Source organism: Urocampus carinirostris, chromosome 15 (assembly GCF_059441175.1).
Source record: "Urocampus carinirostris isolate Australia breed hairy pipefish chromosome 15, RoL_Ucar_1.0, whole genome shotgun sequence".
NCBI lineage: Eukaryota > Metazoa > Chordata > Actinopteri > Syngnathiformes > Syngnathidae > Urocampus > Urocampus carinirostris.
In genome coordinates, this window is record NC_142363.1 from 16,823,288 (window position 1) to 16,841,849 (window position 18,562).

The 18,562-nt window shown below is 39.4% G+C and overlaps 1 protein-coding gene across 2 annotated transcripts in view; it reads left to right on the top strand.

Annotated features, from left to right (window-relative positions):
* Positions 1-2,349: 2,349 nt before the first annotated feature.
* The window catches only part of tmem260 (transmembrane protein 260), a 53,198-nt gene continuing 36,985 nt past the window's right edge, over positions 2,350-18,562 (top strand). For both annotated transcript variants that reach the window (XM_088354933.1, XM_088354934.1), the window contains exons 1-3: positions 2,350-2,662; positions 11,003-11,034; positions 17,184-17,335. In XM_088354933.1, coding sequence (XP_088211059.1) covers positions 2,554-2,662; positions 11,003-11,034; positions 17,184-17,335 — 293 coding nt within the window. In that variant the 5' untranslated portion in view covers positions 2,350-2,553. The remainder of the gene's footprint in view (positions 2,663-11,002; positions 11,035-17,183; positions 17,336-18,562) is intronic.

An 18,562-nucleotide genomic window follows, 5' to 3' on the forward strand; every position in this document is an offset into this window, starting at 1 on the left:
TTCTGTATTTTCGGGGGTTATCTTGTAATCCAATGCACTTTATAGTGTGGGAAATATGCTACATATTAACACGCAACATTTTGCAAGTTTTTTGCGCCGTAACATGGCGAACTGAGTCGGGAGTCAACTTCACAATGCTCCATATTACCAAATTCCTCCCCGCATCTCTTTGCCAGCCGGCAACGCAGCCCAGCGGATAACCGCCCGTGGATTAGCCGTGACATCGTGCCGCCGAGAAAGCTGAGTGCCGGGAAGGCCCAGCGCTCGGGCGTTTTTCAAAAGTGTGTGCCGGGGGCTGATTAGAACGGCGGCGGGCAGGAAGTGAGGATTAGGCAGCCGTCGAAAAGTCGGCTATAGGTGCTGACACCACTCCACCTCAACGGGGGCTCAATTTACTGACGGATCAGACTCATTTATGGTGGGCGGGGATTATTATTAGTTCAGCGGGGCGTATTTATGTGACAGCAACCCTTTAACCTGTAAAATGCGTGCACGATGATTCTCTGGTATCACTTGTACACTTTTTAGGTTAGGTTTTGGGCTAAGTCATGGGGTCATGAGCTTTTTATGATGATGTCAGTTTTTGTACAGTTACTATGTCCTGAAGGAGAATGTTTGCCCCCTCCAAGTGTTCTAATCAACATTCGGGTCACGAGACTTGACGGGTAAAAAGTGCTGGAGTGAAGCATTTCCATAGAGGTTTTTATTACAAACAAATAAAACAAGAAACAGCTGGGACAGCTGTGATATTTTCACAAAGGCCTTGTGTAAAAGGCAGGACAGTATTTTTTTAAGAAAAGAACAAACCCTCAGAGTGGAAAGTCCCCACAACCGTAATATTACCTTTTCCTTGATTATGCAGGTGGTCTGGCAACACTCCTGCAGCTGGTACAAAATTTTGCAGCGCGGCTTTTAACTAAGACAAGAAAGTATGATCACATTACCCTGATTTTGGCTGACCTGAACTGGCTCCCTGTCAGGTTATATGTGATTTAAAGGTTATGTTGGTATTCTACAAAATATGCATAGACTTGCTCCCTCACATCTTTCAGATGTAATTTCCTCCTATGTACCATCTCGGAGTCTTTGCTTGGAAAATACTTGTCGACTAGTGATCCCAAGAGCCAAGAAGATAAATGAGGGGATGGTGAAATAATAGTCTGTAGTCCGTGCAGCCCTTTGAGACTTCTTGTGATTAAGGGCTTTACAAATAAACATAACTTGACCATCCCCTCAGAAAAACAAATACCACTTGGAAGATAGAAGACACCAAGAATGAGACTGGTTAAGTTAAATAATGATGTGATGATTAAAACAAATAAACTGGTTATAAGAGCGAGAGGGAAACTCACATGACTGCATTTGCGCTAACAGATTTGGATATTCTCACAGCACCATGTGGGGTTAATTGTACTTACATTTGTCATAATTACCAGTTTGGAACACCTGCGGCAGCTTGATTGGCACCAACAGCCCGGACAAGCTTATTGGTGGCCACACCCTTCTTAAGCCCCCGGCTTCAGTTCAGTCTCTGTCAGATCGTTTGCGAGCTGTTGTGTTTCACTCAGTGAGCTTTCCCGTCCGACTCCGTTCCTGCTAAAACCTTTCTCCTGCCTGATCTCCATTTTTGACCCGTTTCTGGACCTGACTACGCCTGTTCTGCCTGCCCCTGTTGCCTGACCCGTTTTGCTTTGTTTCCTGCCTGCCTCCTGCCTACGACCCCGATTACAAACTTGACATCGCCTCTGATTTCCAGCCAAATGACTTACCATTCCCTCCTGTCTTCGTCCGACACAGAAGTGTCACTACCGCCTCGCTCGCTCCCGTTTTCCGTCAATCCTCGGATCAAGCAAACAAGCCTTATTCTCCCTCTCTTTTCAATAAAAACTGAGAAACGCATGCTATTGAGTCCTCTGTCCGTTCTGGTTTGTGACAACATTGTAGTGATTATGTCACGTAGAATGATAATATATTTGAAGCTCTTAGATTGTGTAGCCCCTTTTTGTTGCTATGCAATCACTTTGTCCCTTTTATGATCCTGACAATTGCAATGTACTCCAAATTGCATGTATATTTTATTATTTATTTAAGGTAAACATTAAATCGTTTCTGTGTAAAAAAAATAAATGACATACTCGGCTGATGAGAACATACGGACATATAGGAAAAATAAAAGATTTTATTTTAGTGTGGTTTGAAAACTCAATATGCGTGAAAATAAAACGATTTAATCCTATATGTTATTTCATTTTAATATTTGTTCATGTTTGTGCGTAAGCGTAGATCTGGGTTTACTGTATTTTTGTAGGCTTGCGGTAGTCTCGCGAGGTTTCTTCCCTGGCGCGAATTCGTACCCGGAAAAGATTAAATTCAACTCCACAATGCGTCAAGTCGTTTGCCCCTTATGTTGTTTATGAATTTTGCGTTAACTGCATTCAACCTAAATAGAGTCTCACAGTTTTATTCTTGCGTGGAAAGGCCGCCGTAGTCACTGTTTTGTCTCACGCTATCTTTGGAGGGAAACGTGTCGGCGTCGTTCCGTGTTTGTAAACAATGGCTACGGAAGAGCAGGCAAGCTGGTTATTGACGGGCGCCACTGTCGCATGCGTCCTGGCTCTCTACGTGCCGTGTGTGCAGAAGACAGTCCCCGGCGGAGATTCAGGTTGGTGCTCAAGCTGATCAGCGAGCTCGCAAAATGCTTCCTCTTCGGTCCAAGTCACGTGGCCTTGTTGTGTTTTGATCAGCTGTATTTTGGGACTGACTTTTATGATAACGCCTTAGAAAACCTTGTCCAAAAACCGTACCTGTCAACCTATATGATTATCGTACTGTATACGAAGTTTTACTAAAATTTCAATACCAGTTACATGCAGTAAGGGGAGGCTGTACCTCAAATGTAAATTTGAAAATCTATTCATTACCTGCACTGCGCATCCTCAGTTGGGTCGCGGGGGTGCTGGAGCCCATCCCAGACATCTTCGGGCAGGGAGTGCCCGTCAAAAACCAAAGCAAGCAAGGGGAGAACATGCAAACCCCGCACAGGAAGGCCGTTAGCTGGATTTGAACCCATGACCTCAGAACTGTGCTGCAGATGTGCTCACCACACAGCTGCTGTGCCGCCCTGAAAATCTATTTACTTGTTGTATTCATTCAGTGTTCTTATCATTTTACTACTCAATTTGGTGGTTTTCTTTTTCAAAAGAAAATAATTTTATGAATATCTCATCTCATCAGCCGTACCGCTTATCCTCATTAGGGTCGCGGGGGGGCTGGAGCCCATCCCAGCCATCTTCGGGCAGTGGGCAGGGGACACCCTGAACTGGTTGCCAGCCAATCGCAGGGCACACAGGGACAGACAACTCATTCGCTCATTCACACCTAGGGACAATTTGGACCGGCCAATTCACCTGAAATGTATGTTTTTGGAATGTGGGAGGAAACCGGAGTGCCCGGAGGAAACCCACGCAAGCACGGGGAGAACATACAAACTCCGCACAGGAAGTCTGGAGCTGGATTTGAACCCACGACAGGTTCCCATGACATGAACTGTGCCGCACAAGCGCTAACCACTGCGCCGCCGTGCTGCCCTTTATGAATATTATGAAGCTAATTAATATGTAACAATTTACTGAGCAGATGCAGTGAGGCATGCACTTCTCTTGCATCATGGCAGCGGGCGATAGTGAGACCAAGCTGTGTTTCCCATTCAATATAAGCACTCTTTAATTGGTCCACGACATGGTTTCGTAAACTAGTATTATTAAAAAATATAATACTGCAAGTTTTTTTTAATACAAATAAACTCCGACTAAGTTAATTATCCATCTACCCATCCATTATCTGCACCGCTTATCCTCAGTAGGGTCGCGGGGATGCTGGAGCCCATCCCAGATGTTTTAGGGCAGTGGACATAGGAGACCCTGAACTGGTTGCCAGTTGCAGGACACACAGAGACAGACAACTCACTCGTTTGTTCTCACATTTGGACAATTTGGACCGGCCAATTAACCTGACATGCATGTTTTTGTAATGTGGGAGAAAAAAACGGAGTGCCCGGAGTAAACCCATGGAAGCATGGGGAGAACATGCAAACTCCACACAAGAAGGTTCCATCTCATGACCTTAGCGACCTCAGAGCTGTGCCGCGGACGCGCTAACCACTCAGCCGCCGTGCTCAAAAGTTAATCAATCTAATTATAAAATATCTAATTTTAAATAGATCATAAAGCCATTGTTTGCTCCTTGCACATTTTCTTCTCACCCGCTTTTGGTTAATTGGTCGACTAGTTATCAACCTTGTTTATGTTTCTCTTTGCTGCCGCCGCTCATTTTTATGAGATAATTTTTTGCAGAGAAGCACAATGAACACAGGAACGGGGCTAGAGAAAGATTGCAATACAGGGAAGAAAAAGAAAGGGAAAAAAGAGCTTAAGCAGGAAAATTATACTTATTTGGACTCATTTTAATTAAAACAATGGTTCCAAAATGAAATGAAATGATCTGCATTTATATAGCGCCTTTCAAGTCAATGACTTCCCAAAGCGCTTTACATTGTGCTTCACATTTCCCAATAGCGGCCGTGATCTGTGCAGCCATGTAAGGCGCTAACCTGCTTATTGGGGGTAATTGGGGGTTCAATGTCATACCCACGGACACTTCGACATGTAACACGGACAAGCTGGGATTTGAACTGGGATCCCTTAATCCTAAAACGATCGCTCTACCTCCTGAGCTACTGCCGCCTCCAAAACATTGTGCATTGTCTTTCACTTATCAAAGAATCTGAATCAGTGCCTCAAAGCTTGAAATTTGGGTTCCTCAATACAATATTCAGTAAATACTAATTACAATTTTGTTTTTCATTGTATATATATATTTTTTTTTTCCCATGTTTTCCGAGGTTCTGTGTTGTATCAGTTTACATTGGTTAGAAGTTGAATTGTAAATGGTTGAAAGTTGTTCTATTTAAACGTTTTCATAGCACTAAAGAGTTAATGTTTTTATTCTATATTTTGTTGTGGAGTTTGTTTTTCAGTAATTCTGTCTCGTTTGACTTTCAAGCTGCTCGGTATAAAAAAAGTTTGAATTAGTTAAGTTTACTGTAGAGTGAAAAATTAAACGCTAGCAAAATGAAGTACATAATACATATTTATTTATTCATTACATGCATAATGTTACAATATTATTGGTAGTATATCAGTTAAAGCTAGAAAATAAGTTGAATTTAAAATTTATATCGGTTATTCGGTCTGTTTACTCGCTGATATGATATCTTAAAATAGTACGGCATTGGGAAAATACTAGTTATTTTTAGTGTAATTAGTTGACGAGCTGATTGTTTTTTAATCAAACTCCTGTCTCGTTTACTATGCTTTGTGGGTGTGACTTGTTTGCTGTGTCATTGCCTTTTATAACTAGTGTGCATATGCCCCCGGACCCCACTAGAATTTCCTCCCACTAGGGTCTCACAAAATTATATGGGAAACATTGCCAAGGATTTGTAATTTGACATACACCTCAGTTGCAAATAATATAATTAGTGATAGCATTGACCCTTTGCACACATGTGACGACACCATGATGGACTGTAGTAAACAATGGACGTGGCCAGTAAACAGTAAACGACAAGAACAAATACAGCTATACTATTCAAACCCATTGGCAATGACTAGTCCAACCAATATAGTGCGGCTATCAGACAAGGAGGCTCACCTTGTCGGAAAGCACAAAGGGCGCTAATTAGAAAAACTGAAGATAGCATTAGCAAGGCTAGCTACCAAGCCATACAGTCTTCCTCCTGTCAGATTTACACATCTAAACACATCTGCCAGACTGCCTGACTTCAGTTCACACCATCTGTACTACAATATTGTAATTGGGGCATCCCCATACACCAGTGCTGATCTAAAAGCTTACAAACATTGGGATGCTTACCATTTCTTCATAGCTGGTCCGCGTTGCTGTTCTTCATTTTGCTGACAAATGGCACCCCCAGCGTGAAATGTCCCCCTTGCTACTTTGTACCTAAATTTTGTGGAAATGTCATAGAACAGTAAAGCACGGGGCATTTGCACCCAGTATAGAAATACATTTTGAGCATGTTGAACATATTTACTTTGGCGAAATGACGTTTCATCTTCTGAACATTGTCTCCCAAAATATTTTTGAAGAGCACATAACAGTTTTCAATACATGTGATGTTTGGAAGATTACTGTTTAGAATTGTCGGTTAACCGCAATAAAAGCAGCTTGTTTACGTCATAAGAAATGGCAAGAATAAGCCACTAACAGTAGGTAGTAAGCACTAGCTAACTTATTATATTGAGCGTCTTTACGTGACTTATACCTACTAAACATAAAATAGATCCAAAATACATCAAACATATCTTTTTAGAAAATGCTTGCTGCAAGTCCTGGGATAATTTGAGGGCCGAGAGTCTGTCGTGTTAGATTTGCAGGTTAACATTGATGTCTTCTTTCTTCTTCAAAACCTATTCGATAAACTTCCAAATTGGGTCCAGGACCTTGCTGGTTGGCACAGCCTAACGCGCAGCAATAAATCACCATTGTAAAAGTTGTAGTTTTATTCTTCTGTTGTCTTTCTAGATGTTTGTTTCAACTCAACTGTTCATTCAATCGCTATCTGCTAAGGTGCTTCTGCCGACTGTCATGGCTCTCATTCTGCCAGGGAAAGAGACGTGATGCCACGTGCCAAGTATCAATTAGCAAGTAACTGCAAGACAAGCCATCTATTAATTTTTTCCCCGTTGCATGGATTTATTTTAATAATGAATGATTACCTATCTATTTATGCTTTTATTCAAAAGAAGCAGCGCAGAGACTTCATTTATATTTAAAAGTATGACAATGAAGCGTTTTTTCCCGTGCTATAGTTTATATGTTGCTTTCTTACTCTGCTAATTAAATGCTGAATAAGTTGTAGGTTCATTAATTATAAATCTGACTACTGTATTTGTCACACTCCGCATCACTTTTTAATACGATTGTATTCAGAAATGAATTTAATTTTCATCTAACATACAATTTTGGCCTACCTTAACTGGTGTCCATAATTTAAAAATATTCTACTTGCTGTCGCCATCTTCTGGCTGAAATCGTCATTGCAGCCTCTGTCAAGATACTATAGTTGCGTGTGCAAGTATGTGACTTGAATAAACTCTTCTTTTTTCATCTTAAGGGTTTGCATTTGCATTTGGACTGTATATGAAATAGTCAATTTTCGTCCTATAATAAAAGTAAACCGTGTGCATGAGTAGTAGTTTACAAGGCCTGTTTAGAGCAAATTACGTATTATGTAAAAGGACAAAATACAAAAACAATAAAGCTTTCCAATATTGAACATACATATTCATTCAAAATTTGTACAACAAAGTTATTACTTTCTTGTCCAGTTATTTTGTGATAACATTGTCCAAGAAGCACTTCCAACCTAAAAATGTCACTCTTAAATTATATTACGGGGAAAAAATCTGACATTTGTTTCTATCCATTCTGAGATAGGATTTTCAATGTTTGGCATCTCTGGCTTGTTCTGTAAACATTTTAGTACTTACATAATAATTTGAATAAATAGTTTTTGCCTGGCTAAAGAAAAATAATGAGCAGGGGGGCTTCTCTGCAAATGATTTGTCTGAGTTGCCCATAAAACTCCCTGAGTAGATGAATTTGTGTGCTGCTTTTTTTTGCACTCTGTGATTTGTCATTACATTCTGTTTTGTTTTCATGTACAAACTGTATTTCATTCCCTACATTTCACTTGCCACAGGCAAACGTGTCTTCCAACATTCTCTGTAATGTTGTTTCCGCCGAATACCTTGCACAGCTGCAGAGCGTGTTGAGTTGAGATACCAAGTCTTCTACTTTTCAATTGGCCAAACGAGGGCTCTGCTTATTGTTAGCTTAGCAACCGTCTGGCGCACAAGTTGCAGAAAGAAACGGCACATTTGCACATTGCAAGCGTATGAAAAGCTGAGAATCTGGATGGTAAACCGAGGGAGGGATGCGGCGCAGTGGGGCTGGGGGGAGCTTTGAAAATAACGGCCAGCCCCTTCTCCACAGTGTTTAGCGACGGTGCAGGATGCCCGCTCTGATAGTGCCAGCTGAATTCCCCAGGTCTGCGTCTCCGTGTCCTAATCTCTTTAGGTGTGATGTGCCCTGGAGAAGTTTGAGCGCAGCCCCCTCGGGCACACTGTTGTCTAGGAATGTGGAGTGTGGAAATGATGGGGATTACGGCAAGACCGGTTTGGGTGCTGGATGCTCCACTATCACAAAGACTCTTGGCAACCTCGCGGCTCCCCCGTCGAGTCAATATCTTCTGGTTTGTTTTTTTTTTTTTTTTTTTTTTTTTTTTTTTTTTTGGTAGACCGCCTGACTGTGAGGTGCTCAAGGAAACATGAGAAGCTGATGAAGGACAAGAGAAGAAGGAAGTGGCGGCAAGTCGCCGGTTGCTCCTGCCAGGTGAAGTGGAGTTGGAAAGTGGTTAAGCCTTGCAGGTGGAGGAGCTTTGACTTCATGCTCTATTTGGCTGATAAGAGTAGGGGATCCTCTGTTAGGCATCAAATACCTGAAACTGGAAGGATGCAAGATATGCCCCCTGCCCACAGCTGAAATGTTTAGTTATGTACAAAGCAATCAATTTGTATACATTTTTTTCTCTCAGTGAGAACTTGTTAATAATTCCTACATATTCCTTTTTGTTTTATTCTTGTATATTTTGTGGTGCTTACATCTAAGAAAACCAGTTGAAGCTAGCAGTTTGGACCTGGAAACTATTAAGAGGGCCAACAACGGTTAACGAGTCAATGACGAATAAATAACCAAATTATTTCAATTGTATTGTTTTGGTAAATAACGATTTACAGACCTCCAATAGTCCAAATCCCCAACTTTCCACCTCTTTTGAATAATGTCAGGTCAAATTTAGAGGCCCAGTTTTTGTTTTTTGGTGACAAACTCCTCATGAATGCTGCTTGCTAGTAGCAAATGGTCCACAAACAAACTTAATTCAAAGTTTAGTAACATGTCAGTTCCTTCAATTTTTCTTATTTTATGACATTTTTAAAGCCCCAGTGTTTAATATTTGTCCACTAGAGGGCACTGTTGTCTAATGCGAACAAAAAACAGTGCCAAATGACCACAGCAAAGCAGCAAAATGCCAGACAAACATGGCGTCGACTACTGGGTATGGATTTCTCTATGTAAAGGAATTACAAACTCCTCGACCTATGATTATTTATAAAAATTAACAAAGGTATGATAGTTCATGCATATTTGCCTATTATTCAAATCAATGTACTTTCCATTACCAAATGAATGTTTTTGTACCACTAGAAGCCACTAAATATTACATTCTGTCGCCATAAGCAAAACAATAATTTTTTCCTGATTGTTTTTGGTTAATGCTTCAAGGTCATATGTTGATTAAAATAGTTGTTCAAATAATGGGTGTGTCCTTAAAAATGATTGAATTAAATCAAAATAAAACATTTACAATAATTGATTATAAAGGGGAACCATATTGCAAAATGCCCCCCGACTCTAGTTCGGATAAGCGGCACATAAAATGGAGGAATGTATGGATATTGCAAAATGTTCCTTTCTAATGTTATGTTCTGAGCAGTGCCACTACACTTGACAAGGTATTTTGATTAACACTACGTTTTGGGGATATAACTAAGCAGTTAAGCCAGGGGTCAGGAACCTTTTTGACCCAAAGAGCCATAAAACAAAAAATGTTTGAAAAATAAATTGAGAGAGCCACATCATATATTTTCAGACTAAATTGAAAAAACTGCCAAACACGCTTATTCTTCAGCACATTTTATTTAACTGTGTGTCATTTGATGATTTAATCAAATGTATGAAATGATTATAATGCCAAATCCTATGTCCCAAATCAATGTAAATATGCCATTTAGATTTTGTTTTCCACCTTCAGTTAAGAGTGTTGACGCAACTTTTTCCATGAAATTTGTTCTTAATAACGGTTTTAAGACAATGTGCATGCAAAGTTCTTTTGTAAAAATGTCACAAATGACTGCAAACCATAAGCATATCGTCATATTCACTTGCAGTTGTTGATTGAGTTATTTAAAGCAGTGTTTCCTCAATTTCTGTCTACTAACTAGGAGATGCTATGTAGTTTACAAGGTCTCTTTAAATGTTGTCTTTGCTGTATTGAAGGGTCTATAACATGAGCAGCAGGACATATTGAAAGCATTTATGAAGAGGCCGAACTTTATCAGCATCACCAGCCAAAGGCACTGTCTTCCACCCAAAGCTTTATTAGTGATGGCTAATCTGAACCAGATTTCAATTATCATGAGTGGGAAATGTAAACATTGGGTGAGAACTCTGCATAATTTCCGGTTATATTCTGGCGCAAATGGGTTTGCGCCCGGCTACATTATAGCCTGCTCAAATAGCTTTTAGGAGTAGGGGTGGTGATGGGGGGTACCCCCTTTCATTTTTGCATTGCGCTTGCACCTCACACAGAGCTTGTCATGAATTATTGCAGCCATCTCAATTTTTTTGCAGCTTACCTCATTCTGAGACTGTCACAACGTCGCCTTTTTTCCTTGTTTGTGCCCAACGGACTGAAGGCGACACTGAGACACTGGCAGAGCTGCACGGTGGCAGAAGAAAGACCCCTGACGCACGGGGAGGACGGGACTGGAAGCATTCTTCTCAGATCAGAATATGTGTATCTTAGTGTGACAGTGCATCTGAGAGGAAGTCTCACCGCTCGTGTGTATGTGAGGGGTAGGGGTGCAGGCATCAGGGGAGAGACAAGCGCTGAAGAGAGAATGAGCGCGCCGCTTAGGAAATGTCACACTGGGAAGATTTGCAGGTTTTGATCCAAGCAAATTAATGCAAAACCCCAGCGCAAGTATTTGATTTGGGAAAACTTTGTGGAGCAGACTTGTCTCTTAATAATAATTATTGGGTTTACATTAATTTCCTCCCCCTTTCTCTTCCACAGGAGAGCTGATCACCGCTGCCTGTGAGCTGGGGGTAAGTATTAGCTCTATTGTTTAATCAATTCACTCATTAACTCTTAGAGGCATTAGGCAAGTTTAATTAAGCATGGGCAGAAAGCAGATTAATTCAGTTTCAGTCCACAGGTTTCCCCTCCCGTCCTTTCTTTACACTTCTTTGACTAAGTTGCAAGTGGAGAATGCTATAATTTGCAACCCGTTTTTCAAATCCAATTAAAATCAATAGTAAGGCGATGGCTTTTGTAGGCTTTGCCTTATGTACGGTATAAGGCTTATTATATCCACCCCTCTTTTTTTTGTGTCTGTGTAAGCCGCAAAGAATGAACTAAATCGGGTTAACAGTTATAATAAGTTTTATTATTTAATAAAGTTTATTACGCCGCTGTGATCCTTTTAGGGAGGCTGTGTCGGTGTCACTATGCCAGTAATCCCGCCGTTAGGGCGGCAGTCCGTGTGGCCTGCCCGGCTGCCTGGCGGGCCTCCCCAAGGCCCTGGAGCCACCCCCTTTTTTCCCGGGCTGCACCGTTTGCATCCCAGAAGCTCATCGTCTCCTTCAGTTGTTTTCCCCACAAGCTTGAATCTGAGTCTGCACTCGCGGTTTGTTTCTATTGAAAGGTTATAAATTCACATTTAATTTGCAAAGCCCACCTGAGGTATGCTCTTGTAATTTTGACCGGTAAAAGGGGATCAAGCAATGTTCATTTTTACTCCTTGAGATGGTGCTGGTTGTGTAAATGCAAAAGTTTGCTTAATACATTTTCAGTGCATCTTTAAACAATGAGTGCCATCTAGAAAAATCAATTAATTCTGTATTGCAGTTTTCTTAAGTGATTACATTGTCTTAGGAAAACTGTGTAAATGCTACTTAGAATGCTTTTCACAAACCTGAACATTCTCTTTCTCCATTCTGAAATAAAATATTCAATACTTGGTCGGTCGGCATTTTTTGTTACAGGACGTTACTTTTTTTCTGGTTTGAACCATGCCACTTATACATTGATGCAGCACTAGGGGCGCTCTAACTATCCATCCATCCACCAATCCATCCATTATCTGCACCACTTATCTTCAGTAGGGTCGCGGGGGTGCTGGAGCCCATCTCAGCTATCTCCGAGCAGTGGGCAGGGGACACCCTGAACCGGTTGCCAGCCAGTCTCAGAGTTCACAGAGATGGACAACTCACTCTCTCATTACCACTTAAGGACAATATGGACCGGCCAATTAACCTGACATGCATGTTTTTGGAATGAGGGAGGAAACCGGAGTGCCCGGGGAAAACCTACGCAAGCACGGGGAGAACATGCAAACTCCAGACAGGAAGGTTCGATCTCATGACCTCAGAACTGTGTTGCACATGCACTAACCACTGCCCTGCCGTGCTGCCCGCACTCTAACAAATCAAAATTAAGAGTAAGGGACAAAATCAACACAAGGCGAGTATGATGCTATCCCTCTATAAAATACAATTACCAAGTGTTAACTATTTCTGAACAACAGCTTTTTCATTTTGGAACCCACACAAAATATTATGGTATGTCTATTAATTCAAATTAAAAGGTAACTTCTGGAAAGAATCTGTTCGGGTACATTTATTACAGTTCAAAATAGTTCATGAATATCCAAGAAATGTTATATTTCTATCACAGATGTCTGCAGCTTATAGTCCTTTGTGGTTTGTGTATTGTCACTTTCATGTGAAGAAAAAACAATCTCAGAATTTGTTTTCTCAGAGGATGAAAAAAAAATCCTCATAAATTTCTGATTTTTTTTTAACATGAAAGCAACAATACATTTAGAGGGAGTCTGTATTATTTAGCGCCTTACAGTTATAAACAACTTAATTCATTAAAGCCCCTGTGTGTTATATTTGACCACTAGATGGCACTGTATTGTCTAATGCGAACCAAACACAGTGCCACTGAGCACAGCAAGATGCCAGACAAACAACACCCTAATTTGGGATTCGTCCACTATGAAAAAGAAGTACAAATTTATTGTCCTGTCATTCATTTATAAAAATTAACATTGGTAAGCTTTGATGATGACGGCGACTCACAGCTCTTCAGCTAATTTTCTATTTATTACCATTATCTTGTCTATTTTGCTTTCTTTTCTGGACACATGCGTGGCCAAGAATGCCTATAGTCGGTAGGAACTTTGGAAATTTGGGTCTGCGTCTAAATTTTGACTTTTGGGCCCTTTTTATGTCACCTTTGATATCCCGCAAGAAATACAAAGGGTTACAGGATCTCCGTGGGTGGCCAACCCACTTACGAAGCGGCAGAGGGATCGCAAACAAAAGCGGAGCTGTTTCTCGGGCCATGGTGCTAAGCTAAGTGAGCTACATCGGCGAAAAGGCAGAGAAGGACACGATGATGATGGAATTGTGCCTAATTCCACCAATATTTCTTTATTTCTACAAAGACTTCAGCTTAATTTATTTTCCCCCTATGTTCCAGTCCGGAGACTTTGTCCTGAAAATGCTGGTTTACTCATGATCCCAAGAGCCAAGAAGAGATCCGCAGGTTCGAGAGCGTTCTCCATTCGGGCCCCGGTGTTGTGGAATGCTCTGCCCGAAGTGGAATGGTTTAAATCAAGGCTTAAAACACACTTCTATTCTATAGCATATGAATAACTTATATTTTATGTTGACAATATCTGTGTGTTATTTATTATTGCAACATCCATGGCAGCCTGGGGATTCTGGAAGGGGATTACCTCATGTGCGGTCCCTTCTCAAGATTTCTTCATTTTCCTCATGTTATGGTTTTTGAGTTTTTCCTTGCCCTCATGTAGGTTTAAGATCAGGGAATGGTATAATAATAGTCTGTGGTTTGCAATTTTCTGTGATCTGTGAAGCCTCTTTGTGATTAGGGGCCATACAAATAAACATGACTTGACTTTTTCCGATATTTCATGTATTTTTGCTTAGTATTCAGATTTATGTAATATATAAATATATATGTGTATACCGTATATATTAATTGGATTAAGTTTTTTGTACCATTAGGGGGCACTAAATATTTAAGTATTGAATTCTAGCGCATCTTCAAGTTTTTTTTTTTTAATTATAGGATGATAATAGTGAAAGTAAGAAAACAAATGTTTCAAAATCAGTCCAAATGCCAACCCAAACCCCAAAAAGATGAAAAAAAAAAGTTTATTCAAGCTCGTCTAAGAGAGACACGTTAGTGGACGCGCCGCAGAAGCAACTTTACAGAGGCTGCAAATACAATATTTTGAACTTACTAGCTTGACGGGAACTATATTTGCTGCTTCCATAAAATACGGTAGTTCGAATCACCAATGTGAGTCTGCCCCGTCCGTCTCTTTGCCAGTATGATTTGTGTTATCAGCACCGGGGAAATGAATCTGTCTTTAATGACTGAGCCCTTATCTAGGCGAAAGAGACTTAGCTGCTAATTGCTGCGATTGCTGAGATCATCCACCCCCCCTTCTCCAACCGGGAACGAGCGCTGTTTTGTCGGCCTACATATTGTGTCGTGCTGGTGTGCTCTTGGGAGCTTTGCTGTCCTTGGGAGGAGGTCAAGGAAAGACGAGTGAAGAACGCGAGGGCGAGTGCTTCTAGTGTCACTCATTTTCTGTTCCCTCAAACTTGTTCAGGGTCACACCGTTTATCTTACATCCACTGCGTAATGAACCGCAGTTTTCCCATCATTGGCAGGGTTTTTCGCGGGCCAATGAGCCAGGCATCTGTCGCTTTCCTCGTCACATTTGCAGTTGCCATACTTTTCCCTCGAGTATTTGGTTCGAGGGAAAACGGATAACGTTTGAAACTGAGTTGGATTAGTGATATATTAGCAGGGTTGGGTAGGGTTACTTTAACTTGATTACTTTCAATTACTTTTGGATTACTCCAATACCAAATATGCTAATAAAAGACAAAAGAAACTAAATATGAATAAAATTATGACTCACAAGACGTGGTAAGCTTTCTCTCCTGGCTTTGATCTCCGGCAAAACTAACATAAAATGCGACAGAAACAAAATGAAAATAAATCCAAACAGCTTGCCAACATCATTTTTGCCGTTCCATGTATTCCGTTACTCCCCAAGCCTGCACAAAATTTAGTAATTTTATCCATCCAAAAGTAATTAAAAGTAATCAAGTTGAAGTAACCCTACCCAACCCTGTATATAAGATCATATATATAAGATGTATAATATGTGCATGCTACACTCATCTGCAGGCGTTTGATTGCAAAAATAATTCAGGCAAGAAAAAAAACCTGTGTGTTCCAACTTAGATTCCTTAATGTTAGTATCACATGCATTGATTATTTCAGTTTGGGACAAAATGTCTCTTGCAAAAGAGACCAAAATCGTCCATAATTTTCATGGACCTCTTTTAATTTACTTTGGGTACATCTTCGATATGGATTTTAGGCGAATTTTACAAGAATCGTAATGGGTTAACTGTTAATGTGCTGAAGCGGCGAAAGCCAAGCAGTTGGGTGAGCAAAAATATGAGCTAAATCCACGCCAGGGACAGAGCAGAATCTGCCCCAGAGACCATCTGACGGACTTTCCATTTTTTAAGATCACTTTCTTGTTTGAGCCCTTCATGATGTAATGTCACATCACTTACAGGCAACCATTTAAAATGTTCAGTGGCATCATTGGAGCTTACCTGTTTCTTTTTTTTTTCTTCTTTTTCTAGTACCCTCTATAAACAAAGAAAGCATTGTCGTACTATAAGGAAAGCTACGTATTTTTCTGAAATTCAAATTGCGATCAGTCCTCAGACTACACATGTCTGTACAAAATACAGCAAGTTATTACCTAAAATCATAATAATACTTTCTGGCACCACCCAGTGGTTAAGCGTACTACTCATAGCTCATTTACTGTCAAAAATAATGTGTAGTAGTCAATGTGCCCAAAATTGTCATTAAAAAAAAACAACTTTCCTCTTAAATCTATCTCCCTCTTTTAGTAATGTATGAATAGCATTTTCTTGCCAAACTTAGTTTGGCTTTGGGGCTTGATCCAAACGTTCTATTCTCAGGCAGGCCAGATCAGTAAAAGAATGTCAACTCTAAATATTTTGCTTTATAATTTACCATAAATAAGTAGCCTCGCTTACATATTCTAATCACAAATGACCAGGGATCTTTTCTAAGCACAACACATTTATTCACAATTAATGGGAAAATGTATTTCATGTTTGGTATTTGATGACTGGTTTATTTTCACAGCTGAGTGAATGCAGTCTCACACCTCAACCAACTCCTCACACTATACAAAATCAAGTGGGAGAATGTCATGTTCCTTGGACTAACTCGTCTAGTCCGCATGCAGGACTTCGGCTCTTTGACACATTTACTGCCCTTTAGTGGCCGGATAGATTTGGTTTGCATTTATTTTAAATATTGTAACTTTTGACAGACCCTAACCCGAGAGCAGCTATGTGCAAAGTCCGGCCCGGGGGCCTGTTATAGCTCATGATCAAATTTTTCTGGCTCGCGGCCTCTGTCCCAAAATTCTAATTGGTGCCCCACCAGTAATTTAAAAAAAAAAAAAAAAAAATCACCATTTCAACAGTCAACAGTCATTTCAACAATTTGTTCACCGAAATTCGAAAAAACTGGGTCTTCCTAATTTGCCTAGAGACTGACTACTTTCAAAGAATATAATAACAAGATCACTGCCAGACAAAACATGCTGACTTCAAAACTCTAACTGGACACAGATGCTGTGAAAAGCGAAGCAACTGGAAGCTGTTTTAACAGCACAGTAGTGCTTTTTCACGAGACCCTGAAGGTCAAATGAAAGTGCTACAAAGGCGAGTTATGAGGTTGCGACGCTGATCGCCAAGGTCTGCAACCCGTTCACGGAGGGTGAATTTATTAAAGACTGTTCAAAGAATGCCAGGCTGAATAGTTGGCCCTCACACATTTTTAGCTTACAAAATCTGGCCCGGTTTCTGAAAAGTTAGACCTAGAGACTTATTTTTTACATGCTCATTAATTTATTGCCGGCCAGATTAAGTTATCCAACCTTGCCTAAGGGGTCAGTAAAAATGATATATATTGGGGTGGCTTTGAAAGTATTTGTCATTGTTTTGTCAAGAACTATGCATCCGAATTATTGTTGTTTTGTTTGGTTTTGGTGTTATCTCCGATGATTTTTTTCTGTGTTTAGGTGGCTCACCCTCCTGGATACCCGCTCTTCACGATATTATCTCACCTGGTGATGTGTCTTCCAACGACATTTTCACCTGCCCACAGTGTTAACCTCATGAGCAGCGTCCTGGGGGCTTTGGCATGTGGCACCCTCTGCATGACTGTATGCAGGTAGGCCCTTGTGGATGCTGAGGAAAACAGAATATGTATTTTTTAAAGAAAAAAAAATATTTTATCATGGTAAAATTAAGAATTCTTAACCAAAACCCTTAGCAGCAAGATGGCAGATAGTTGTGTCAGCTTACTCTAGGTGAGCCTAATGTTATGTGAAATATATATTATTTTCCCCTCAGGTAATTAAAATATGCAAGTTTATATGATAGTTCATGTATTTCTGCCTATTATTCAAATCAATACACTTTTTATATTATATTAATGATGTTTTTTACCACTAGGTGGTGCTCACTAACACACACTGTCGTTATTAATCAGGTTTGATATCTTCTTTTTTGATGTCTTCATTTTTTAAGATTTTTTGAGACAAGGAATTGGTTTGGTCATCTTTTTAATTATTGATTGTAAAAAATATAAAAAATAAATGTGTGACCTAAATAAGAATATATACATATATATTCAATAGAAAAGTGACGACAATAAGTATTGAAAATAAATTATTTTAAGTCAAATTAATTCAATTTGAATTAGGTTTTGATATCTTTTTGAATCTTTCTCTTTCTTAAATAATATTCAATTTTTTTGGGAGGAATTGGTTTTGTCATTTTCAAACAATAGAGAAATGATTAGTTTTTGAATTTTTCATGTTAAAATAAATTAAAAAAAATAAATTATAAAAAAATATTTAATAAGTATGAAAAATGAAGATAAATATAATCTGAAATCTATTGTTTTTATTTAAATTATTTCAATTATTTGTAGGAAAAATTGAAAACTATATTTTTTTCAAAATATAACATTAAAAAAAATATATGCAATATGAATGTTAAATGAGTGAATATGAATGTTTAAAACTAAGAATTTAAAAAAAAACTAAGATTAATTCTAGTTTCAATTCTTTAATTCTCTTTAATTCTTTAATATTAAAAATACCTATATTAAATATGGAAATTAAAAAAATAATAGTATTTGGATACAATTATATTTAGTTTAATGAACTCAATTTAAATTTAACAGAAACAATAAGAATAAAATAAAAGAATTGATCAAAACAAAACAAGAAAATATGATGTCACTCTTTGTGTGGCAATTTTATGTTTGCCGTTCTTTCAAATTAACATCATATGTTAATGTTGAGCTCATATTTATGTGAACAAAAGGCCAGTAGGTAACAAGAAAAAAACAAAAATGGGTTCTTTGTTGACACAGGAATTGACATTCTCC